General features: G+C 38.2%; 5 protein-coding genes across 8 annotated transcripts; 3 read left to right on the top strand and 2 right to left on the bottom strand.

Annotated features, from left to right (window-relative positions):
• The first annotated feature begins 490 nt into the window (after window positions 1-490).
• LOC133738075 (uncharacterized) lies at window positions 491-3,921 on the top strand. Of its 3 annotated transcripts, none has more exons than XM_062165516.1 (6): window positions 491-740; window positions 914-1,023; window positions 1,115-1,167; window positions 1,273-1,773; window positions 1,850-1,940; window positions 2,521-2,685. In XM_062165516.1, the coding sequence occupies exons 1-6, from the start codon at window positions 599-601 to the stop codon at window positions 2,527-2,529; spliced, it is 906 nt and encodes a 301-aa protein (XP_062021500.1). In that variant the 5' UTR covers window positions 491-598; the 3' UTR covers window positions 2,530-2,685. The 3 variants fall into 3 exon arrangements, with proteins under 3 accessions (XP_062021500.1, XP_062021498.1, XP_062021499.1); XM_062165514.1 differs by lacking the exon at window positions 2,521-2,685 and adding an exon at window positions 3,371-3,921 and having other exon boundaries at window positions 494-740; XM_062165515.1 differs by lacking the exon at window positions 2,521-2,685 and adding an exon at window positions 3,371-3,921 and having other exon boundaries at window positions 499-740; window positions 953-1,023.
• Window positions 3,922-4,395: 474 nt separating this feature from the next.
• On the bottom strand, window positions 4,396-5,249 carry LOC133741517 (protein REVERSION-TO-ETHYLENE SENSITIVITY1-like). Its single transcript, XM_062169400.1, has 2 exons — window positions 4,965-5,249; window positions 4,396-4,797 (listed from the first exon to the last, which is right to left on the bottom strand). The coding sequence occupies exons 1-2, from the start codon at window positions 5,247-5,249 to the stop codon at window positions 4,396-4,398; spliced, it is 687 nt and encodes a 228-aa protein (XP_062025384.1).
• Window positions 5,250-5,971: 722 nt separating this feature from the next.
• LOC133737789 (uncharacterized) lies at window positions 5,972-7,097 on the top strand. Its single transcript, XM_062165286.1, has 3 exons — window positions 5,972-6,107; window positions 6,222-6,273; window positions 6,467-7,097. Exons 1-3 carry the CDS (start codon window positions 5,972-5,974, stop codon window positions 7,095-7,097), a joined length of 819 nt encoding a protein of 272 aa, XP_062021270.1.
• Window positions 7,098-17,914: 10,817 nt separating this feature from the next.
• LOC133738818 (uncharacterized) lies at window positions 17,915-19,487 on the bottom strand. Of its 2 annotated transcripts, XM_062166474.1 has the most exons (2): window positions 19,101-19,486; window positions 17,915-18,904 (listed from the first exon to the last, which is right to left on the bottom strand). In XM_062166474.1, exon 2 carries the CDS (start codon window positions 18,802-18,804, stop codon window positions 18,031-18,033), a length of 774 nt encoding a protein of 257 aa, XP_062022458.1. In that variant the 5' UTR covers window positions 18,805-18,904; window positions 19,101-19,486; the 3' UTR covers window positions 17,915-18,030. The 2 variants fall into 2 exon arrangements, with proteins under 2 accessions (XP_062022458.1, XP_062022457.1); XM_062166473.1 differs by having other exon boundaries at window positions 17,915-19,487.
• A 2,754-nt stretch (window positions 19,488-22,241) lies between these two features.
• Window positions 22,242-24,350, top strand: LOC133739378 (small ribosomal subunit protein eS24z-like). The gene is made up of 5 exons (XM_062167159.1): window positions 22,242-22,400; window positions 22,645-22,686; window positions 23,200-23,370; window positions 23,765-23,851; window positions 24,044-24,350. The coding sequence occupies exons 1-5, from the start codon at window positions 22,326-22,328 to the stop codon at window positions 24,074-24,076; spliced, it is 408 nt and encodes a 135-aa protein (XP_062023143.1). The 5' UTR covers window positions 22,242-22,325; the 3' UTR covers window positions 24,077-24,350.
• The last annotated feature ends 1,033 nt before the right edge of the window (window positions 24,351-25,383 follow it).

Genomic DNA, 25,383 nt, shown 5'->3' with positions numbered 1-25,383 from the left:
TCCAAACACGTTTGCAATTTCTATTGTTTGGTTGCATCTATTTAGGATTTGAAATGTGTAATAAATTAAGAAAGTTTAAAACAAATAAAAAGATAAAATAGAAAAAAGTCTTGTTTTGGAAATAAAAATTGAATATTGCAAAGAAATTCGTAAATGACACCTATTTTGGTGAAAATTGAAGTGAGGAATTTAAATAACGAATTCCTTCGTTTTTTTCTAAAGAGAAATTTAAAATTTCCAATATGATAATGCCAAACGAGGGAATTGGCTTTTAGAAATTATAAAATCCTCACTTTCAATTAAATTCCATCATTTTTTCCTTCATCCAAACACGCACATTTCTTTATTAAAGTAGGAAAGTCTTGAGATATTGAAAGAAATCTTATACCTCAAGTTTTATTCTGTTGTCGTTTAAAGCTTTGATTGTCGTTCACTATCACCACTTGGGAGGCATCTTGCTTTTGGTACGGACGTGCGGTTACCTCCAAAGCATGCCACGTGCACAACAGTGTTCCCATATCACAACCCTCTACGCTTTCCAAAGCCCAGAATTTTATTCTCTGTGAAAGTTGTAATCTTTGATTACAGAGATTCATAAATGGCAGACAAGCCAAGCCGAGCTCTGGTTCTGTACGGAGATGGGTTGGCGCGTTTCGTCAATCCATCACACACCCATCTCCATTCTCTGGCTTCCAAAGCTTCCTGTAGCTTCTTGAGCCTCCCCAATGCTCCTCCCTCAGGTTATTTGCTCTCTTTATTCTCCGTCTAGTTGTGTCCGCCAATTCTAGCTTTTGGGTTCAATCAAGTTTGGTTTTTTTATCATGCTCGAGTTAAAAAGTAATTTTCTTTGATATGTGGGGATCTTAAAATTTACTTTGTAGTTGTTTTGTTGATCAAATTGTGTTGCTTTTAGTCCTTTCCAGCATTGGGATTTACTTGGATTTAGTTGCAGAAAGCGAGGATGGGAGAATAGTTAGAGAGTTTGCAGTACTGGTGGATGCATATGAAGCCTACACTAATACAGTGAGAACCACTTACTTTATACTCTTACAAGGTGTAGTTTATGCTCTATAGTTTGTACATACTAAGTAGGTTTCCTAAATTGGTTTCGCAGAGTGGAAGTACCACCAAAGAAGAAGGTGGGGAGAAAGCCACCATTTCCGAAAGGTAAAATGAATTTCGGTTTTTGCTAAATGAGTTGTAATTGCAATGGCTGAAAAATGCTATTAACTGTTTTCCTCACAACTGAGTTGCCTTTATTTAATGCTTCAGATTCATGGGGATGAAAGCTGCTATAGTTACAAACAATTCAAATTTGAAGTCTTTTGGTACCAAACTTGGTTTCAGCGTGTTGCCAAATGATGGTTTTATCAAAAGCAGTGAGGCCCAAGCTGACCTGCCAGTTGATACTGTGGCATCTGAATTGCTGAAGTTGCTTGGATTTCAAGAAGGAAAGACACTGGAGTCGAGCCGGTATGATTTAGTGTTTGTGCATGTTGGGGCTGGTGAGGTGAATGTTAAGAATGACAAGGCTATTGCAGATGATGTGGAATATCCCAATGCTTTGATTGGTGCTATAATTAATATAGGCAAACCTGGAACTGAAATCAGTCTCCGTTTGCACTTGTCTGTTGTAATGAGCTATGGGGGTACCTCAGAGAAAGATGATCCCGACTTGTCGTTTTCAATCAGTAAAGATAAATCCAATCTTTCAAAGCTCATTCCTCACCAAAGTTATACCATGAAAGGAGAGGTTCCGCAGAAGGATGTCAGGTGAGTGAGAACTTGGTATTTTCTTGCACCACTTAGAAAAACCTTTATATAACTTGAGCTATACTTTGGTAAACAGGCACCATTCCCCAATGTTACTGGCTCAGTGGCAATATGCTGTGACCAGGAAGGACATGGCAGAGACATTCTCTTTTAAAGATTTCAAGGAGGTACAATTTTGAGATTATAGTTTCCTGCATTTTTCATGTTTTAACTGATCATCTCAATAGCTTATTAAAAAGAAATAAGTAAAAGAGATCTCTGATATAACTTGCCTAAACTTAACTTACCAGCCAAAGAGTTTGAGTTGCCACCATTCTCAGAAGGCCAAGTCTTATGGGTTCTATGCAAATCCATGTATTGAATAATTGAAAGATGATTAAAAGTAATAAAAACTATGATACAAGAAACAAGTCCAGTAAGCAAACAAACCATCAGAAAACTATCAATTAAGTAGTACTAGTTATATGCAGTATTTATGCAAGTGATAGAATTTTTTATTTTAATTAATTGCCACTAATTTCTAGCTAATAATATCTATATGAAACCCATCAACTTCTCCTGTGTTGTTATCCACATAATCAATACTATTCTCAGGAGCCTCTTCACTACCTTCATATGTAACATTTTCTTACCACTAAATGCCTCCTCCTCTATATAAACAGTAGCTTCTCCTTTGTCCTTTCCCACATCTATCACACATATACAACCAGAAAATGGCTTACACTTCCACGATCTTCCTTCTCACAGCTCTTCTAGCTTTGACCACACCTTTCATGGCCATGGCTCGACCTTTGATGAACAACCCAATTAGTTCACACTCGAACTTCGTCTCCAGGTTAAAGTTGGATGAAGAATCATCAAACTGCTGGGACTCATTGTTTCAGCTCCAGGCATGTACTGGTGAGGTTATCTTGTTCTTCTTCAACGGTGAGACTTACTTGGGTCATGGCTGTTGTGAAGCCATTAAGACAATCGAGCACCAGTGTTGGCCTACCTTGCTTGGTTCTCTTGGGTTTACCACGCAAGAGACTGATATACTGAAAGGCTATTGCAACGGAGCTGATCAAATTCACACTCCTCCATCACCACCATTACCACCTACTGGAAGAGTTATTCCTTTGGAGAAGTGGGTTCCTTGAAAAATCTGGTTTTGGTGATTTGAAATCATGAATCATCATGGATCATGGACGTGCCTCTTGATACATAATCTTTGTTTGGTTCTTGCTATGTTTTAGTGTCGAATTGTGCTTCTTCTGTCTTTGTTGCTCACTTTTATGAGTGTAATACTAGTTAAGAACGAAATGAAATGATCAGTTTCTATCGAAGTCTATGCAAATTAAACATTGCATGTTCCAGTACTTTTCTGTGAATTATTAGAAGAAAGCAGTGTGATTTTGTGTGCAGAAATCAACCCGCTGATAACGGTGGATAGAAACTAACCTTCTATGTTAAATAGAAAAATTACCCCGAATCCAGATTCACTTAATATAGAATGTAGATTTATGCGTGCCTTTATTATAAGTTGAACATTTTGGTTCTACTTCAGTAATAAAGCTTGGCCCATCTTTTCATGTGAAATTTTGTTCTTTTTATGCAGCATGGTGGAAATCTTGTAATACCGGCAGATAGATTTCTGCACGAAGTAGCCTTCAAACTTTGGAAGGCCCCCAAATATGGAGCATGAGATAAATTTTTGAAAGTCCATGGTGTGCAGGTTTCTTCAATATAAGCACTGAAGATAAACCTGGGGCAGAGTTGCTCATTGCTGACCTAATATGCTGTGGAGATGGCCACAATTGTCATTGCCTATGCCTTCTGAGATGGAAAAGAAGGCCGTTTAAAGCCCTTGAAAACGTAATGAGGTGTCATATAAGGCTATTGAAGATTGGCTTTTAAGCATCAGAATTCCTCGCAGAAACTAAGTTGGCAACGGTTCCTTCGCTCCTCTTCCTCCCCATGCTTTTCATATAGAACTTAACTTTCCCTTACTGTACCAGGCACTTTCCTGTAATAAGATTATAACACGGTACATGTTTGACAGTGCTAACAATTTTGGTGGAATGTGTTATTTTGATGTTTACTTTTTTTACTCCAGCATTGATGGAACAATTTGATTAAATGTGGGTTGAATGAGCAGTTTATTTTGTAGCTTCTTGTCTTCAGTTGCACCATATGAAAGGTTCCTGCAACACATAGTATTCCATAACTTTGAAAAATCCTCATAAATCTAAACAAAAGTACCACGTTATAAATCCAAAAAAATTCCTAAAATGAGAAATGAGCAAGATAAGCAGTCATATGAGTCTGACTTTTCAAGTCCTTTTTTTATTTTTCTTTGAAAGGTTCAATTCTTTTTTTAAACCGTCTAATATTCATTTTTCAACCTGGTGTGGCTAGCTGCAAGAGTCAAGCGGTATTCTTAAGTTCATAATCATAACTAGAAACGGTCCAAGGTCAACGTCTAATTCATTCGTTATATACATTTGTTTTGAGTTGAATGAATCCAACATTGCAGCAGGAACTATAGACATCATATCTATTTATTCCATAAACTGTTCAAAATTTGTCCCTTAAAAAAAAAAAAATTTTAAAAAAAAAAATGAAGAAGGAAGAACTAGCACTCTAAAGTCTTAAAACAATAAGTGCCAAGTACAAACCACAGCAAGAGAAGGAGAAAAGCGCCACCACGAATGGCCACCCAACCATGTAAATACCTAGACAGAGCACCAGAAGAAAAGGGAGGAATGACTTCAAGACAGACATGGCATCAACCCAATGCCCTTTGAGCAGTACTAAAGCCGCCACATTTATCATGTTCCAATGCATTGATCCACCGTAGCATATCCGATTCAGAAAGTTTGCTACGAACGAGTGGCTGTTGCAAGTGAAAAGGTTGTAGGTTTTGTGCTCAATGTAGCGCGTGCTCGATTGCAGGGCATCATCCCAGGTGATTGCAGTCCCAAACTCTGCATGCTTGTAGCCATGCTTGCAAGTGTGGCCACCCAGATTTGGGGTAAAACAACACTGTTTTCAGCAATATACACAAAAAGAACCAATTGGTTAGCAAGTCAAACCCTAATTTCTCTTCCACAACAAGAAGCACATATGTTCTGAAACAAATGCATGATTTTCCTCCATATTCAATTGATTGTTCATTAATATTTGAAAAGAAGTGGCATATCAAACAATACCTGTTTTCTATCAAGTTGAAGATATCTAGCAACAGCACCAAATGCAAAATCATCAATATTCACAAAATTGGAGCCTGCAAAATCTAAAATAACTCCATCCTCCCTGCAAATGCCAACATGTCCAATGAAAGGTGCCAACCAAGAGACGACAGGAAGAGGAGTCCAAACTAAATAACAGGGAAACTTTGCCTTCTTTGCATCAACGTCATCAAGAGGCCACAACTCATGCTGAATACCATGCGTCGAGCACATATGTTCGATATCATAAGCTTTCTTTATCTCCATGCCATTACAGGAAGTCTACTATGATGCATTTGCTTTCTCTAATCTTTTCTGGAAAAACATCACCATGTGACTCACACTGCACAATTAAGCAGTGTAAGTATAGGAAGAAATAAGAAGGAAGTGTTCAGAAAATTGAATGAACGGCTCGATTTTCATCTCCAAGGTTGGCAAGGGAAGTTCCTCTCAAAATCGGGTAAGCTTGTTTTAATTAAAGCAGTTGCTCAAGCAATTCCCACTTATCCATGAGTGTGTTCCAGTTGCCGATTGGAGTCTGCAAAAAGTTTCAATCAAAAGTGAGTAAGTTTTGATGGGGAAAAGGAGGTGAGGTCCGGGGAATCCATTGGTGCAGTTGGGAAAAGCTTGTAAAAGGAAAGACTTGAGGGCGTTTAACCAAGCAATGTTAGCTAAAACGGTGTGGAGGATTCTCTGGGGTAAACATTCCTTGGTAAGCAGGTTACTTCAAGCCAAATAATATGGAGAGGTTTGATATGGGGAAAACAAGTAATTGATAGGGGAACTCGGTGGCGCATTGGGAATGGGAGGAGAGTAGGTATAGTAAATGATCGATGGCTGCCTTGCCCAATTGGTTTTAAAGTAGTGAGCCCGATGTCGGTGCCGGGACATCAGAAATTTGAGTCTTTATTCACCGCTTCCGGCGCATGGAATGTACCACTTGTGAAGTCTCTAGTTTCCTACCCCATGAAGCTGACATGATCTTAAGTATGCCTCTCGGGCTCAGAACTGTACCTGACAAGCTTGTGTGGCAGTCTGGAGTATTTACTGTGAAATCAGGGTACTGGGTGGCTAGAGATATGCAGCTTTGGAAATTGGGTTCTATCGCAAGCTCAAGTCAGGATGGTAATAAGAAGCTGTGGAATAAACTTTGGAGTTTAAATATACCCCATAAAGTACGAGTGTTCATGTGGAGGGCAGCCAACAATTATTACCATGTGCAACAAATTTGAAGAATAGGAAAATTATTGAAGATCCTTGTTGCTGGCAGTGTGGAGGCTCGCAGGAATCTGTACTTCATATTTTGTGGGAGTGCCCAAGAGCTAAACATGTGTGGAAACAATCTTTTTTAAATGGAGTTTATAAATCTTGGCTGGAACCATCATTCTTTGACCTACTGCACCATGCATGTGATCGAGTTCCACTACTACTAATTTCGAATTTGCCAGCTTTTGTTATGTTGCATGGTGGATTTGGCGCAATAGGAATCTTCACAGACATGGAGAGAGATGTCTGGGACCTGGGGAGCTATTCCAAGTTGCAATTGACTGGCAACACGAGTTTGAAAAGACTGCCTTGAAGCCGCAGGAAACAAAGATGGCAGTTCCTTCAAGCCTGGTTCACTGGAAACCACCTACTGAGAGTTGTCTCAAGATGAACTTCGATGGAGCCTGTGATTTAAAGAACGGACTTTGTGGCCTGGGAGTAATTTTTAGGGACAGCCAAGGAGTAATGAAAGTTGCAATGGCAGTCCCACAAGTTGGGAATCTCCCCCCTAGATCGGTGGAAGTTTTGGCCTTGTTGCATGGTCTTCGATTTGCGCTGCACGTGGGTTTTCTCAACATCGAAGTTGAAGGTGATGCACTCTCAGTGATTAATAGTTTTAAGGATAGTTTTGATGATTTAAGTTTTGAGGGACATATTATTGATGAAGTAAAGTCTCTAGTTCAGTCTTTTAATTCATGTAGTGGGTACTTTGTGAAACGGGAAGGCAATGCCATTGCTCACCGATTAGCAAAGGAAGCCTTGAGAATTAGTCAGCCTTTTCTTTGTTTGGAGTCGGGGCCTGAGTGGCTCCATCAGTGCGTCAATATGGACTTTCAGTGTGAAGTCTAGTTTGGGAAGTTTTTAAGCAATCTTCACTTGTTGGTGATTGATTGCTGAAAGCGTAACGATTCATGTTCAATGAAGTTCTTCTTTGATAAAAAAAAAGTTACGTCTAGATTTTTCCATCCACAACTCTAACCTAAATTACACCATATGCCTCACTTTCAAGATTAGGTATAGAAAGTTAAGTTCATAACAATTTATATTAGAGAGATTCTATTCATACATCCCTAATTAGTATTTTGTTGAAGGAAAATCGACTTAGTGTGCTTTATCAAACTAGGAATAGTTTCATGGTTGTAATAGGAGAGAAGGTTCTAGAATTCCTAGTCCTACTCGGATTAGTTTTCCTTGTAACATTAGAACATGTACTTTGTAATCCCTATATATAGGGCTCCTATTCTCAATAATGAATATACAATTCTCTCATCAATCTCTCTCGAATTCTTTTTTATTTTTTTTTGAAATGAGGGCTTTATGCGGCTACCCTCCAGCCTTGATTAATGAAACTGCCGAATACAAGGGGGGGACATCGAGCCTAAACCCCTGATTACAATAAGCATCTATAGCGCGTCCTGAAATAATATCAGAAAACTCTACAAAATACATGTATTCTAACAAGCACCAATTAACTTAAACACGTTATCAACACGAGCCCTAACCTTGAGATCAAAAATCCAAAACCAGAAAATTCTTCAACATCACCTTTTCACCGTTGCACCTAGCCCGTGCTAGACTAGCCGCTGCTGCCCACCTGCGTGCCCCTGCAGCCCTTAAGCATCCGTGTGCCGCCTACTGCCCCTGCAGCATCGCCGCACGCCTGATGCCCCTGCAGCACAACAGGACACTCGTTACTGTGCAGATCAGCCTTTTTGAAATCCCCGAAACGTCTTGATAGGGACCTCAGATCAAAATTCTTCCTTCATAAAAGTTGTTCGTCTCTGTCTCTTCTATCTGACCTCCAAATTTCAGCCTTATCGGAGTTGTTTTGAGACCTGTACACCAATCAAAATGAAAGCTGTTAAGAGGCAAATCTGCTCCGATTTTCAACAAAAAATCCTTGAAAACCGCTGCTGCCACCTTCAAGCATCACTGCAGCAGCTCCTAGCCCACGCTAGCATCATCTGCGTGCCTGCCCCTGCAGCGCCTACGCGCCCCTACGCGCCCCTACGCACGCATCTGTCGGCTCGCTTCTCGGCTTACCTCGGCCAGACCTATATCGGTCACACAGCAGGGATTGAAAGATTGTTTGCAATCCCTAAACCAGGATCGATAGCACGCCTGCAATCCTACACGCCTGCATCAACACGCGCCTGTATTGAGAATTTCAAATTCCGAAATTCATGAGTAAGTTTTCACTAGTAAGTTGTTCCCGCTTTTGAAATTTAAATTTATTTTTATTTTTCTTCGGGGACTTACAAAATCCCTTCTTCTACATCCCACTTTTCTATAATGTGGGTTCGATTTGCTAAAAGCGGAATCGTGGGGATTCACGCTATATATGAACTAAGAGCGTTCGTGATCTTCAGACTAAGAGCGTCCGTGAGCATCGATTTTTACGAACTAAGAGCGTTCGTAGGCTACGGACTAAGAGCGTTCGTAAGCATAAAAATTTGACCATATAAATGTCATTGGTTTCAATCCAGATCCAAAAATTTGGAAACTATCAACATAGACAGTGGTTATAACTTTTTCTCACTAGGCGTACTCAAGAGTAATTGTGATGTCTAGGAAAGGTTTGAACTGAGAGAACGGTTTTAAAAGTGAGCAACACTCCACTAAAATCTCGTCTTACCTTACCTGGTCACAACCAAATTGGAATTACCAAACAGATTGAGTAACTACTACTTGTCTAAACTTGATTATCCTTTTGGATTAAATTTAGAAACTTTGACGTAATCATTGGCTTTCATTGAAATAAAGTGTCGTTTTTTATTCGAACTTTATTCATTCAAGTATGTTTCTCGGAGAGCTAGAATGACTCGTGGATAGTGCTACTACGCACACCATACTTCGAAATAGGCAGTTATTTCTTGAGATGACGCCTACTCGATCTTCAGTGACTACGATGGCAGGGTCATCTAAATTGATTCATGGTCGAGGACCAGCTCAATTCTTGTTGCCACATGGCACAATCATTAATGTCACTGAAGCTCTCTACGCTCCTAGGGCTGAAAGAACCATTTTGAGCTTCAAAGACATAAGAGCCAATGGTTTTCATGTGGAAACACATTGTGAGAATGGACAAGAGTTCCTTTGCATCACCTCTAATGACTACGGACATAAACGAGTATTAGAGAAACTTATGTGTCGATTTAATGGGTTGTATGCAACCACTATTCGAGTAATTGAATCCAATCATGTTATGAGAGATGATTTATGGGATTCTGACACATATAGACTTTGGCATGACCGTCTGGGACATCCAGGTCGTGATATGATGATCCATATATTAAAGACTTCACACGGACATCTATTTTTCAGAACGAAAAGAAGTAAAAATCAGTTTTTGGACACCGAAAGAGCCCCTGCGCCTCACGGCGCCATTCACCCCCCAAAACCGGCCATCCTTGGCCAGCGCCGCTGTCCCCCTGCGGCCTCAGGGTGGCATTGACGCCACCAATGCTCTTTCTACTCCAAATTTTGCTTCTAAAGTCAATTGTGACTTCGTGGCTCAACCAAAATCCTCATTGGTTGTTTCTAAAGCCCATCATTGGTTCTGCAAAGCCTGCTCTTTAGCAAAATTAGGATCGAGACCATCCTATACAAATGACACTAAAGAAAATATACCATTCTTACAGAGAATCCAAGGTGATATTTGTGGACCTATTCAACCACCATGCGGACCATTTAGATATTTTATGGTGTTGGTTGATGCATCGACACACTGGTCACATGTCATGCTCTTGTCCACAAGGAACGCTGCATTTGCTAAACTCCTAGCACAAATAATTAAGTTAAGGGCTCACCACCCTGATCATCCTATTAAGTCTATCAGATTAGACAACGCTGGGGAGTTTACATCAAAACCTTTTGATGATTATTGCATGTCCATTGGGATTGAAGTTGAACATCTAGTTCCTCATGTTCACACCCAAAATGGTCTCGTAGAAGCCGCCATTAAAAGACTACAAATGGTCGCTAGGGCATTGGTAATGCGCACCAATCTCCCTATTTCTGCTTGGGGCTATGCAATATTGCATGCAGTTGTGCTTATTCGTCTGAGGCCCACTGCCACTCAACCCTTCTCTGCGTCCCAGATGGTAACTGGGTATGAGCCTAATGTCTCACACTTACGCATATTTGGGTGTGCAGTTTATGTGCCAATTGCGCCGCCACAGCGCACCAAAATGGGTCCTCAACGACGATTAGGCGTCTATGTTGGATATGATTCTCCAACCATTGTCCGCTACATAGAACCCTTGACAGGCGATCTCTTTACCGCTAGATTTGCGGATTGTCACTTTGATGAAACAGTCTTCCCGTCCTTAGGGGGAGATAAGAACATAAATGTTCCACAGGAACGACATGAATTGTCGTGATCTGTCCCAACTCTGTCTCATCTTGATCCCCGAACCGCACAGTCCGAAATTGAAGTGCGGAGAATTCTCGATCTTCAGAACGTAGCATAATCGATACCTGATGCATTTTCTGATATCGCTAAAGTGACGAGATCACACATACCTACTGCAAACGTGCCTGCAAGGATTGATGTCCCTAAAATTAGAGGACATGACGCCATCTCAAGGGCAACTGAGCATGGCGCCAACGTCCCCTCTCATAGTGATGGTGACGTTGTGGCTAGGCCCATGACTCCTGCCAGGAAGAGCGGGAGGCCTATAGGTTCGATGGATTCTCGCCCAATAAAGAAAGCGAGTTTGGCACAAAATAATCCATTAATCATCGATGTAAATAATCCATCTCATGAGAATATTCCGGATTATGGTTATGTCCAAGAGACATCATTGGGGGACGCTCCAATGTCAGAACCAACTCCAGAGAATAGAGAGATCTCCATGAATTACACTAGTGTACATGAGATGATGGATAGAAATTCTATGGCTATTGATGATGCATTTGCATATCATATTGCTAAAGGAATTATAGAATATGATGATATCGAACCTCGCTCTGTTGAAGAATGTCAACGAAGAGCGGATTGGCCTAAATGGAAAGATGGGATTCAGGCTGAATTGGATTCACTAACAAAGAGACAGGTGTTTGGGCCTATAACGCAGACACCCTCTAATGTAAAACTTGTTGGCCATAAATGGGTCTTTGTTAGAAAGCGTAATGAGAAAAATGAGGTGATAAGATATAAAGCCCGCCTTGTGGCGCAAGATTTCTCATAACGCCCTGGAATCGACTAGGAGGAGACGTATTCTCCCGTAATGGATGTTATAACGTTCCGCTACCTTGTCAGTTTGGTAGTTTCCGAAAAACTTGACATGCAGCTTATGGATGTGGTTACAACATATCTCTATGGGGATCTAGATTCAGAGATATATATGAAGGTTCCAGATGGACTTCAATTACCCAAATCAAGTGGCTCTAAACCACGGAGCGCGTTTTCAATAAGATTAAAACGCTCACTATATGGATTAAAACAATCCGGACGGATGTGGTATAACTGTCTAAGTGACTACTTGATAGGGAAGGGATATATTAACAATGAAATATGCCCATGCGTGTTCATTAAAAGAACAAGTTCCGGATTTGCAATCGTAGCAGTTTATGTCGATGACATGAACCTAATTGGAACTCTAGATGAGTTAAAGGAAACTGCTAAATACTTGAAATCCGAATTTGAGATGAAAGATCTTGGGAAAACACGATTTTGTCTCGGTTTAGAACTCGAGCACCATAGTGATGGAATTTTGATCCATCAGTCTGCATATACTCAGAAAATTCTAAGGCGCTTTAATGAAGATAAAGCAAAGCCTGTGAGTACTCCCATGATTGGTCGTAGTCTTGTGCCCGGAAAAGATCCGTTTCGTCCAAAGGATGAGGACGAAGAATCATTAGAGGCCGAAGTGCCCTACTTAAGTGCAATAGACGCATTATTGTACTTAACTCAATGCACAAGACCGGACATCTCCTTCGCAGTGAACTTGTTAGCTAGACATAGCTCTGCGCCAACACGCCGCCATTGGATTGGTGTAAAGGCAATCTTTCGATACCTTAGAGGTACGATTGATATGGGCCTATTCTATCCCTACAGAGAGAAAATGAATGATTGAATTTCGGGATCGGACCCCAAAAGGCATAAAGCCACCGTCCAAGAGTTGACCGCCGGCCATGTTGCCGCCGCCGTCCATGGTGGTCAGCGTCTCCCTACTCCCCTCCATCAAAACGACAATGATGTTTTGATGGGTTTTGCTGATGCAGGGTACCTCTCTAACCCTCACAAAGGTCGCTCCCAAACGGGTTATGTCTTTACCATGGGAAGCACTGCGATATCTTGGAGGTCTATAAAACAGACCCTTGTTGCTACTTCCTCAAATCATGCAGAGATTATTGCTCTACATGAAGCCGTACGTGAATGTATATGGCTAAGGTCTGTAATTAGACATATTCAAGGAAGTTGTGGTTTGAAGTCTACCACAGATGAACCTACATGCATTTATAAGGATGCAGCTTGTATTGAACAAATGAAGTTAAGTTTCATCAAGGGCGACAACACCAAGCATATATCGCCTAAGTTCTTTTACAATCAGCAACAACAATCACTTCTAAAGATTGAAGTGAATCAAATCCGATCAGAGGATAATGTAGCGGACTTATTCACTAAGTCGTTACCTAAATCCACCTTCGAGAAACATGTGAAGAGCATCGGATTGAGAAAGTTATCCGAACTCCCACGATTGTAGCAATCAGGGGGAGATATCGACATCAGGGGGAGTTATGATGTCTACATGTTCGATCTCGAAGAGTAGAGGACGTGTTGTACTCTTTTTCTCCTCCTCGAGAGTATTTTTGTCCCATAGGGTTTTTCACTCGAGCAAGGTTTTTAACGAGGCAACTGATGAAGCGTCACCACCAAGTTTGAGCGGCACAAGGAGGAGTGTTGAAGGAAAATTGACTTAGTGTGCCTTATCAAACTAGGAATAGTTTCATGGTTGTAATAGGAGAGAATGTTCTAGAATTCCTAGTCCTACTCGGATTAGTTTTCCTTGTAACATTAGAACATGTACTTTGTAATCCCTATATATAGGGCTCCTATTCTCAATAATGAATATACAATTCTCTCATCAATCTCTCTCGAATTCTCTTTTACTTAAACATATTTAGATTTGTATGCCTTATTTTCCCCAAATCTTCCAAAACTGTTAATTTTTAGTTTTTCTCACTTTAATTCATCACCCTTCTCTTCCACCTGAGAAATTTTTCATATTTGCCATTAGATACGGGTAAGAGACAATCACGGTCAATCCCCCTACAAGTATTGGCTGATACATTTATCTTGCCGTCCATGGTTTATATATTAGTAGTTATTACAAATATTTTTCCTTGCTGTTAGGATTTAGACAGAGATATAATAGTATAATAGTATACTAGCCCCTTAACATGTGCTCCGCACATGTCAATTGGCTTTTATTTTTTTAAATTAAAAAAGTTACAGCAATTTCTCTCCTAAATTTAGGGAAGCTTCTCAATTTTTCATGGGAGGTATTGCAATCTTTTGAAATATGATATAGTCAATTGATTATCTTATCCTCATATAGAAATAATTTATTTATTAATATTTATACTATGTGAGGGCATATATGGTAGTTCAAAAATTTAACCATTCACTGAAGAATTGGCAATAATTTATTTATTAATATTTATACTATGTGAGGGCATATATGGTAGTTCAAAAATTTAACCATTCACTGAAGAATTGGCAATAATTTATTTATTAATATTTATAAAGCACCAAATTCTCAAAATATGTGAAAATCAAACTGGAAAAGCACAAAATTGAGCAGAAAGGATCATTTATCACAATAATATTTCTGCCAAACAACACCGATTAGAGTTTGCTGATTTCAGATGTTAAGGTTAAATGATTTCGGCATACGTATTGGTACACATATTGTCATGTATGTCCATTTACTCTTTTCAATAGGCAATTTGATTAGGATCGTTCAAAAAGAAATTCTACCAAAATAAATTACTAAATTGAGCAATTCTAAGGCTCTTTATGGATTTCTCTTTCTCCTTCCATTGTTCTTCTTTGATCTAACACCAGAGACTGAGCCAGAGAAGAAGAGACTAAAAACGAAATGTTAAAAGAAATATAATTATAGAGAATACCTTGAATATTCTTCACTGCAACCACGACACCCTTAATAGTTGATTTTCTGTTGAGGGAGATTATGAGATTATTGAGAGAGCGTTATGAGATTATTGGGAGAACGTCTTCGACTTATCAATAAGCAGGCGTTATAGGATAAAGATGAGGCGGTAGTATAATAACTGCAATCAGTTTAGGTTTCTTTGCTGTGTAACTGAACATGGGATTAACTGTTTATCCTCTTCTTTTCCACCACAGATACAATTTTGCCCTTCTTTTATTTAATCCATTTGTGATAGAGTTATATATAGAGAGGGGTATTCTATGGGTTTTATAAAATTTAACCTTAAGCCTTATTGGCTTAATTAATACTGATAAGATATACTAGCCTCTTGACACGCACTCTGTGCGTGCCATTTGGCCGTTTATTTTTGAAAATTTCTGAAAATAGATAAAGATTGAAAAACAAAAAAGAAAATAAATGGATAGTGGGTACTTATTTTCAGTTTTATGGCTAATATCAATTTCACCCTCTCATGATGAAAATATTGTTATTCTTCATATTAATAAACTATGGGCATTACAGGTACTTCAAAAATTTAACCATTCTCTACAAAATTGGCTTAATTAATAAAGATACAGTGTTCTAAAACTCGGCCGCCCAGACCGCCTAGGCGCTGGGCGGTGGCTCTCCGACTCGCCTAATGGGTAATCGGTGGCTCTGGGCGTTCTAGAATTGGGCGGGGGCCTAGGCGGCCTGGGTGGGCGCCTAGGAGGCTAGGCGGTTGGGCTAGGCGGAATTCGAGGTGAAGCTTATACCAAACGGCAGAATTCACGGCAAGCATGGTGGACTAGTCAGCGTACGTGTTGAGCATGATAGTTCCGATGCCAGAGGCGCGCGAATAGTGTTGGTGGAGGAAGGCTCTTTCCAGTGTTGGTGGAGATCGTGGAAGTTGGATCGCAGAGGCAGAAGGAGATATGTTGGCAGAGGCAGAAGGAGATATGTTGGAGATCGTAGTGCTGATATTGCTGCAACTGTGCAATGAGTTTTTGTTTTTGACTTTTTAAAAAAGATTTCTGGGTTTATTTGCGAGAACGAGGAAGAGATGAATCAGTGATGAACTGATGATTGAGGTGGTTCTCGGTGTGTGGCTGCTAAGGCAAGAAGAATGGATAAGGTGTGCACATGACAAGTGAAGAAAACAATTTGAATTGATCATGTGTTGCCGTGTTTAATTACAGGTGTGGGCTTGAGGTGCCCTTGTTTAATCAATTCTTTTACTCTTTAACAATTATTATTCTCTTTTAAGAGTATATATTCTTAATTATATAATTATATACTATAAAAATAAAAATAAATACAAAATCGCCTAGGCGCCAGTCCCATGGCCACCGCCCGACTAGCGCCTAGCGATTTTTAGAACCTTATATATATATATATATATATATATATATATATATATATATATATATATATATATATATATATACACAGATCCAATCCAGAGCGGAGCTCCGCTTTGAAATTAACGTGTGAAGTTCGAGTTTTTGGTCACTTTTCGGTCGCATATCCACATCTCGACCGTTCAGTTTTTAGGTACTAGTGTATAGATCGTCTCTGCAAATTTTCAGCCAAAATGATGATCGTTAAGGCATTGATAACTACCTTAAAGCTAGTACGGTTCAGGTTGACAGATTCAGTCCGTCCATTGGTTTAAGCGAGTTAAATACCTTAACGATCATCAATTTGGCTGAAAATTTGCAGAGACGATCTATACACTAGTACCTAAAAACTGAACGGTCGAGATGTGGATATGCGACCGAAAAGTGACCCAAAACTCGAACTTCACACGTTAATTTTGAAAGCGGAGCTCCGCTCTGGATAGGATCTATATATATATATTACTTGTAATCTATCAATGACTTCATTTGTCAAATTTTATGACTAGAAAATTAAAAGCTTATACGCATAAACTGTTAAATTCCATTTTGATTAACTTGGACATCATCTTCATGAGCATTCGTGGATGGAAGACAGATCATAGATAGAGGAAATTAGAGATTGGAACGAGAACAGGGATTGGCACCCTGCAACATTATAATTTAGGGAAAATTTCGCAAACAGTACACCAAGTAAAGGCCACTAATAATTCTTATACATAAAGTTCCAAACCAAACATTTCGGTACACGAAATCTGAAACTCGACCCACTATCAGTACACGACGTCAATTTTTGACACCAAAATGTCCATTATGCCCTCAGTTTTTTTTTTTTAATAATTTTTTTTTTCTGTTATTTTTTTCTATTATTTTTTTTCCTTCTTTTTTTCTGTTATTTTTTTTTCCTTCGTTTTTTCTGTTATTTTTTTCTATTATTTTTTTTTCCTTCGTTTTTTCTTTTATTTTTTTTTTCTGTTATTTTTTTTTCCTTCGTTTTTATCTCTTTCTTCTTCCTTCTTCCGGGCTCACTCCCTCGCTTCCAACGCCGCCCTTGCCCTCCAATTGGTGAGATTTATGGTCCTACAGCTTATATTTGTAACTCAGCCAATATTTAGTCATGTGAAAAGAAAGAAAGAGATAAAAACGAAGGAAGAAAAAAAATAACAGAAAAAATGAAGGAAAAAAAATAATAGAAAAAATAACAAAAAAAATGAAGGAAAAAAAATAATAGAAAAAAAGAAGGAAAAAAAATAACAGAAAAAAAAGAAGGAAAAAAATAATAGAAAAAAATAACAAAAAAAATGAAGGAAAAAAAAATAACAGAAAAAATGAAGGAAAAAAATAATAGAAAAAAATAACAGAAAAAACGAAGGAAAAAAAATAACAGAAAAAAAAATTATTAAAAAAAAAAAGAACTGAGGGCATAATGGACATTTTGGTGTCAAAAATTGACGTCGTGTACTGATAGTGGGTCGAGTTTCAGATTTCGTGTACCGAAATGTTTGGTTTGGAACTTTATGTATAAGAATTATTAGTGGCATTTACTTGGTGTACTGTTTGCGAAATTTTCCCTATAATTTAAATTTTAAAGTGCCATCAATATTTTTCTCTCTTGTATAATTAACATTGGAACTCTCTCGCCATGAACAAACACTACAAGGCAACGGCTTGAAGTAGATTTATAGAGGACCTAGTAACTTCAATATTTTTTTTTCAAAGGGCAAAATTATATCTAAAAAGTTTTAAAAAAATAGAAAGATCATTATATCAATTTAGGAGGTATGAATAGAAGCACTCTTTATATTATCACAAAAAAAAAAATCTATATATTGGTGAAACAAACTGACAACAAAAAGAATGAGAATTTTATGAGTTGTTTGCCCACAAGGTTTTTTTGGATGCTATAGCTTTGTTTTTTCAAGTAATGAGGTAGATGTAGAATATGGAAAAGAGGGACATCCCGATATTTTACTCACATATTGATAGTGGAACAAATGCTGTACATTTTTAAAAAATTGAAAATTCGTTTCTACCATTAGATTCTTGATAAGAAAATCGATACATAAACTAAGCATTAAAACAACAAAGAGAAGGAGAGAGCTCAATATGCACTGAATTTATGCTGATATACAAAACAACCAGAACCAACATGATTACTGTAGTCATCACCAATGTTACTTATCTTACAATAAACACATTAACACAACACTTTGAAATGGTATTCTATTCATTCTTCCAAGCATGCAAAACCAGTGAGAAACCAAGACCCTGTAACTGGTTGCTGCTCTCTCTTAATTGCCGAGAGGAGGAAGACGAAGACCAAGTCAAGACAGAAGACGAATCCAAAACCGACTCACTAGTAGTACTACCAGTACTCCATAGCTTATCAGCATTATTACTGAGGCAAGTTTGGAACATGAACACTGCATTGCCCATAGAATTACCAAAGAGCCAATTGTACACATCCCAGAACACTTCAATCCTCAACCCATCAACCAAGATGGTGTGGTTTCCCCTAAATTTCCAGTTCAGCTTCTTCACCTTCATCACAATCTTACTGTCGACACAGATCACAAGGTAAGGCTCATTCAGCCCAACAGTCTCACACTCGATTGTGACATCATGTGTTTTCCCCTTGTCACAAAACTGAGCCTTTGCAACATAAAGTTTCTTCCCAAAAATGTGTTCCCTTTTAGCAACAAAAACAGCATTGGAACCATGAATCGGGTCTTTGAAACCAAGACCCTCTCTCTTCAAATCTCCAAGAAGAAGAACCATTTCTTGGTTGAACATAACAGCCAAGTAAAACCTCTCTAATGGCTCAGGCCCAGAACCAAATTTAGCATTGGTTAAATCCCAAAAGATGTCAACTTTACTAGAATCAACCTCTAAATTTCTGCATCCTTTTCTCTTGGAGAACAGCCATGGCTTTATATCCACCTTACAGAGGCAAAAATTGGCTGCATCATCAATCTCCACGCTTAGGCCCTGACCCATCAAATTCTTGGTCCATGTAACTGTAATCAAACACAAACGGCCTCGCAACTTACACTGATAAACACATGAGACCAAGTTTTGATGAGCAGTTTTTGCAGCTCTTGACGATGAGGACGATGAAAAATCAGCAACTTGAACACCATTTTCACCAAAACAAGAAGGAAAGTCCCTCATGATATATATATATATATATATATATATATATATATATATATATATATACTTACACACCAACACAGAAACAAAGATATTGCTTAATTTCTTTCAGATTCTAAAAGAAATGAAAGGACATCTACCTCTTTTAATTGATATGACTCTGAGCTCACCATGGCCCAATTTTCAGGCTTCTGAATGCTTCAGTTTTTTATCTGGCTACGTTTGCTGCTTTTTGAGCCCCATAGAATTTCACTGTCAATGTACGTCAAGGAAAAAACCCAAGAATTTTAAGGGAATTCAAAACTGATTTGATTTTGATTTGGTTGATGGAGAAGGGATGGGCAGAGAGGAGTTGAGAGAGAGAGCTCAAGTCACACACTTTGGAAGAGAACAAGAAAGGAGGTCTAAATATGAGAGAAACGGCAAAATGGCAAGAGGGTATTATTAGCGTTTTGCTGGAAAAGGCTGGTGTACATACTACGTTACAGAAAATGACCAAAATAAAAAAGATTAGAGCTTTCTCTATCGCTCTGTAATTTGCTCTCTTTCTTCTTGTCCAGAATTAAGAGAATCATACTGGGACCAGCCCCTTTTTTTTTTTTACTGACATTTACACATGAAAACACAAACATCTTCCCGCAGTGAGTGATAAAAACGTTAAAGACTTGTATCAAAAAAAAAAACCGTAAAAGACTTTTTTTTGAAAATTTTCTCCACCATCGGAATTCGGAAAACCCTTTTTCTCACTTTCGCATAATTGTTTGTCATCTTTGTCAAGTGAGACAAATAAAGGTTCTTTATCATCACCGCCATTGCAGCAAAGTTTCAAAAGGTGTTTTCCTTAAAGTGAAAAAGAAAACAGACAGCATAATGCAAACATTACCATGCTTAAACAGTGTACTTATCAGATCTATAAGATGTGATGCGCTAGTGCTTTCTTACTGTTTTTACTTTTACTTTTATTTTTAGTAACATAGTTGTTTTCATGTGTTCAATACTGGAAGAAATTGTAAACTGTTAGATTGGTTCATTGTATGTGACACTCTGTAAACAATGAAGATTTTAATGCTCTGAAAACGTCATAACGTATTATGTACTGTAATGCAATGGTTCATTGATACGCAACTGCCTACTGAATAATAGAAGTTGGAGAGGAAATTGGAGATGGTCCAGGAGTATAGGTCGGCCTCCTTGGAACTTGAAAGCATGGAGATATTAACTTGTTCGATCGGTTTTCTTTGACCAGAACCAGTCGTTAGTTGACTGGGAAGACCATGACCAACACTAATGTGGTGCCTAACTGCCTATCCCAGTTGAGACCCAGAATTCCTTTTCCCACACTACAGTCCAATATTGATTACAAACTCCATTTCAGTCGCGTTGTCCTTCTTTCTTTCTTTGCTTGCCCCCTTTTTCTGGTAGGAACGCACTCATTTATGCTCATGTATAAATTTATAATTAATGATCCTAGATAGGGATGTGAGTGTGATTGTTTTTCTTTGTATAATGCAGAAGTTCGCGGGAGGAGTAAAACAATTTTTACCTACTTTACTTGACCACTGTGCCGGGTGGGAATGAGTCGTAATTTAAAATTTATGTCGTGTTTCATTTGTGTGTAATACTTGCACCGAACATATTCGATTAGGAGCTAAAGCAAATACAAAACTATTATACTTTTTTGAAGATTTTTCAGTTTATAATATTGTCTGATGAAGTTCACGTTTACAAGTATAATACCAATTTTGTTGTTGATGATTTACTTGCACCGAACATATTCGATTAGGAGCTAAAACAAACACGGAACTATTCTACTTTTTTGAAGATTTTTCAGTTTATAATATTGTCCGATGAAGTTCACGTTTACAAGCAAAATTAACTTTAATCAATAGATAAATACTGTGAGAATTAGGACATGTTTGTTATGAATTCTTTGCTTGACACGTTGTGCAAACTGATTGAATGAACCTGGCCTAGTACTCCATGAAGTTGGCAAAAAGAAATGATGAGACTTGTTTCTCCTGGTCTTGAAAATTCAAGCTCAACAGAAAATTAAGATGTTGTCCGCACTCATCTCCATCTTGCTTCAGAAAACAGCAACTTTGAAAGGAGATAATCATGATTATGAGTTGACAAACATCATTGTGTAGTCACTCGATTATGTATCAAACTTATAAATCATTATATTACAAATGTGCTCATAAATGGTCATTACCATCCACAAACACAAATCATGCATATATAGCTTTTATTTGATGTCACATATCTATCTATCTATCTATCTATCTATCTAGTACAATTAGAAGTAGAGGACTAAAATAGTGCGTCTTAGAGAAGATATATTGATAGCTAGCATTAATCGTCAACCTAACCTTCTCATCTAATTCTATCATTTAGAAATACAATTACAGGGTCTAGGGCTAATCCTGGCACGCAAAACTGAGGTTAAACAAAGATTGATTGCATGTCTCAAATATAGAGGGCATGATCAATAATGAAAGCAAAGATGTAGGACACTGATCCAGCCAGATTGAACAACAATCACCCTTAATCCACAGTGTAATAATTGTGCAGGCCTATGTTACATTCATAAATACTGGTGCAGAAAAATTTGGAAGAATAATTCTTCACCTACTTTGTTGACTAGAGTAAGAGTGAAGAAGGGGCTGATCAAGAAAGTCGCTCCCCATAAGTGGTAAAGGGAGTTCGAGAGTTGGAGAGTGGGGTACTTGCAAAAAATTCTCTAATGTCTAAATCAGTATGTGCCTTAGATGTAGTAAGTGAAAACAATCGTTTACCTCAATGATTCACTCTGCTAAGCAAGTATTTATAAGTGAGTTTGAGCGAATATCGATCTTAACTAGCCGGGGCGGAGCCACGTTGGGGCACGGGAACCACCGTGCCCCCAGTTAGATTTTAGTATATATATAGCTAGTTACATTGTATTCACTGTATGTCGCAGTGGTAGAGCCATATGTATATGTGAGGCTGCCAGGCTGGTCCCTGGTTCGAATGCTAGTTCCAGGAAAGTGTTAATATTTTATTTATTATTATTTAAGTGCCCCAGTTGAGATCAATTTTTGGCTCCGCCACTGTTAGCTAGTGAAAGCAGTGACATGTAAATCCCGCAAGTCATGTGTTTAGTGAAGTCCATGACGCCAGCCTTAAGATGTTCTGACAAAGTTGGGCTTTGCCTCTCCAACTTGTATTGAGCAGGAAAATATGGACCGGGCATAGTGTAGTTGGGCCTAGATAAGTTGGACATCGGCTGTTTAAAAACACACTCCTTTCTTCTTCAGTCAGATGTCTAAACCCTAAAACCCTAGTTTCTGTCAAAGAGAAAGAAGAGCGGAGGCGCAGAGAAAGCCATGGCGGACAACAAGGCTGTGACGATTCGTACCAGGAAGTTCATGACCAACCGTCTTCTCTCCAGGAAGCAATTCGTGAGTCCCTTTTCTATTACCCTCAGTCTGGTTAACTACAAGTGTCTAGAAACAAGAAGGAAAGTTACTGAGAGAATGTATGATATATTTGAATTTGAATTTCAGCTGGGTTTCACTATAGAATAGTAAAACATGCAAGGTTGTTGGTAAAAATGAAGAAAGGGATCTGTATACGCGTTTTTTTTTTTTTTTTTTGTAAATGGCTGGCTGGATTTACTGTGTGTGTTTTGGGTATTGAATGCAGGTTATCGATGTTCTTCATCCAGGAAGACCCAATGTTTCCAAGGTATGGCCTATGTTCTTGAGCTAGTTCAACCTTTGGTTTTCATGTGTTGTTGGCATTGTTTAGGTCTCTGTAGCTTTTCTATGTATTTTGATGTGTTTGTAACTTGCAAGTATGAACTGTAATTAGTATTTGTGTGTTACTACCTTGAGCTCCTGGAAATAGTCGGTGTCAAATTCTTTTGGTCTGTTTTACTCTTGCAAAGTATGGTTTTCTTGAGATAAATGTTACTTTACTAGTCTAAAGAAAGCTTCTGAAGCTGAGACAATGGTTTGGAAGATTCGTGTTACTATCTGCCTGTAACAATTTTGCAGTCCCTGAATCAACCAATTTTTAGTTTTACTACCCTCTTTCTAAATGTACAACAGTAGGGCAGTATCTTGATTCTGAAAATCAATGTTTTTAAATAAAGAAAAGGACAAAAATAATGTTGTGAGATATCTGTGTATGTGGGTTTTATTTGTTGGTATATGGATTGTTCCGTGTATTGAAAATTATCTGTTTCGTCTCTACCAGACTGAGCTAAAGGAGAAACTGGCAAGGATGTACGAAGTGAAGGATACAAACTCTATCTTTGTGTTCAAGTTCCGCACCCATTTTGGAGGGGGAAAGTCCACTGGTTTTGGCTTGATTTATGATTCTGTAGAGAATGCAAAGAAGTTTGAGCCTAAGTACCGGCTAATCAGGGTAACTTTGTCTTCCTTTTGATCTGATTCTCTGATCAATCAAAAAATGCATAATTCTTCTTTATTTCAAATGAGTTTGATACAAAGCCCTATGATTCACTGACCGTAGACTAAGGGGATATGTTGAGAGGTGGAGTGATCCTTATCACGGGTCTTTGCCTCTATCACGTTTTGTTGAATGGTATCTTTGCATAGGAGACTGTTCACTTTACTGTCTAGTTAATGTGTCCTGTATTTGGTAAAATATTCTGAACAACTGTTTCAAACTTTACACAAGCAAGCTTTGAATTCCTTAGTACTAGAAGCATAATTATTTAGTTTCGCACAAAACACACAAGGTTTTCAAGAAGTTGTATTTGGACATTTCTTGTGCTTAAGTTTGGATACTTGTGCAGAATGGGCTGGACACTAAGGTGGAAAAGTCAAGGAAGCAACTGAAAGAAAGGAAGAACAGAGCTAAGAAGATTCGCGGAGTAAAGAAGGTAATAACTTTTGTTCTCTTTTTGTGCTCAGTTTTCTTAGTACAATTTGGAATTGCTGGTCAGAGGTAGTGCATCTTTTGGTAGAGCCTTGAAATAACCGTCTCAAGCTTTGGGATTACTTTCTGGAAAATTTCTTTTTACGTTTTTTCCAGTTCATTGTTTTTTGTTAACATTTGCAAATCATACGTGCAGACCAAGGCTGGTGACGCCGCCAAGAAGAAATGAGCTTTTGTATCATGTTTTTGGGTTGCATTCAAGGGCAGCGGGTTTCTGTCTCATCAGCCTCTCTGCGTTGCCCCCAATTATTACTCATTGTCCTGTTTCTTTTTTTGTTAGTGAGCATAAAATTTTGCGATCAAAGAATACATGTGATGTTTTAGTTGCGGAATCTAATATATGTTTTAACTATTTGACTTTAGGCTGTTGTGTGATTCGACTTATGAATGTTGATGATATATGATGACTGAGCAGATGAGTACCACATTTTGTTGGATTATAAGTACCCATTCTTTAAAACACACAAAGCATGTCAAGAACATGCTAGGTAATACCGGAGTAGTTACTATAATAATCTTTGCTTGGTTCATGCACAAGAAGCTTGCATGAATAAATAAGTTGGGAGTCGGAACTGAGTTTCGACCTCTATGAATAACATGACAAGTCTCTTGGTCCAATTGGTACTGATTTCTCTTTCTGACGTCCTTCGCTGACTGAGGAATCATAAATTGTAGTCTTTTACAATGCCATGAAGGCCAAAACTGTTTCACATATACGGTTGATTTTTCTATTTTAAGAAAAAAGATTTGGTGTTTGTATGTTCGATTGTTCTTTAACATGCCTTGAGATGAAAAGGAAAACAAAAACTACTTTTGTTCTTTAACATGCATCAGTTGTATGAAAATTAACAATTTATTTTTCATAACACGGTAATTTTGGGAAAATATCATCAAAAATCAAATAATTTGTTCAATTGACGGTAAGTTATCAAAACATGTATGTACTTTTCGAAGTGTAATCTAAAAAAAGTTTTCTTTCAATTGGTTTCTTTCACAACATCTGGATAAGAGCAAGTCCACCGATTGAGTTTCTAGGACAAAACACTATTTACTGTTTTTTTTTATTTATTTTTTATTTTTATTTTTTTATAAGTGTGTTTCTGTTTAAGTAAATCCAGAATATGTGTCTGGCCCAAACTCTAAGTTACTTGACCTAGTTGTAATAGGGTTTTGAATTAGAGATATTCTCGGAGATATTCATAGATATCCGATTAATTGTACGATTATCTTTCCTTGTACAACTCTAATTCTATGTCTTGTAATGCTCTATATAAAGAGACCTCTATTATCAATGAAAGCACGACTCAATTCTTTCCCAATTTCAGTTTTCCTTAAACACGTTATCAGCACGAAGCCCTAATCCTGAAACAAATAGCCAAACCCTGATTCAAGAAGCTAAAACCTTAAATCCGAATACAAAACCTTGAACCCTTTTCTGCCTCCGCCACACAACTTGAAGCCCTCGACCCCAGGAAT

This window comes from Rosa rugosa, chromosome 3, assembly GCF_958449725.1.
Source record: "Rosa rugosa chromosome 3, drRosRugo1.1, whole genome shotgun sequence".
Classification (NCBI taxonomy): Eukaryota; Viridiplantae; Streptophyta; class Magnoliopsida; order Rosales; family Rosaceae; genus Rosa; species Rosa rugosa.
Note: the sequence above shows the minus strand (reverse complement) of the source record. Positions and strands in the feature narration are given on the sequence as shown.

Bases quoted from the DNA above. Each gene is read 5' to 3' on its own strand.
- LOC133738075 (XM_062165514.1), top strand. From the start codon at position 599: ATGGCAGACAAGCCAAGCCGAGCTCTGGTTCTGTACGGAGATGGGTTG. The intron at 1,168-1,272 runs GTAAAATGAATT...TTAATGCTTCAG, and splicing joins AAAGCCACCATTTCCGAAAG to ATTCATGGGGATGAAAGCTG. The intron at 1,774-1,849 runs GTGAGTGAGAAC...TTTGGTAAACAG, and splicing joins GTTCCGCAGAAGGATGTCAG to GCACCATTCCCCAATGTTAC.
- LOC133738818 (XM_062166473.1), bottom strand. From the start codon at position 18,978: ATGAGGGACTTTCCTTCTTGTTTTGGTGAAAATGGTGTTCAAGTTGCT.
- LOC133739378 (XM_062167159.1), top strand. From the start codon at position 22,326: ATGGCGGACAACAAGGCTGTGACGATTCGTACCAGGAAGTTCATGACC. The intron at 22,687-23,199 runs GTATGGCCTATG...CGTCTCTACCAG, and splicing joins GAAGACCCAATGTTTCCAAG to ACTGAGCTAAAGGAGAAACT. The intron at 23,852-24,043 runs GTAATAACTTTT...TCATACGTGCAG, and splicing joins AGATTCGCGGAGTAAAGAAG to ACCAAGGCTGGTGACGCCGC.
- LOC133737789 (XM_062165286.1), top strand. From the start codon at position 5,972: ATGCCTCTCGGGCTCAGAACTGTACCTGACAAGCTTGTGTGGCAGTCT. The intron at 6,108-6,221 runs GTAATAAGAAGC...TTTGAAGAATAG, and splicing joins CGCAAGCTCAAGTCAGGATG to GAAAATTATTGAAGATCCTT. The intron at 6,274-6,466 runs GTACTTCATATT...TTGGCGCAATAG, and splicing joins GTGGAGGCTCGCAGGAATCT to GAATCTTCACAGACATGGAG.
- LOC133741517 (XM_062169400.1), bottom strand. From the start codon at position 5,249: ATGGAGATAAAGAAAGCTTATGATATCGAACATATGTGCTCGACGCAT. The intron at 4,798-4,964 runs GTATTGTTTGAT...TGCTGAAAACAG, and splicing joins TTCAACTTGATAGAAAACAG to TGTTGTTTTACCCCAAATCT.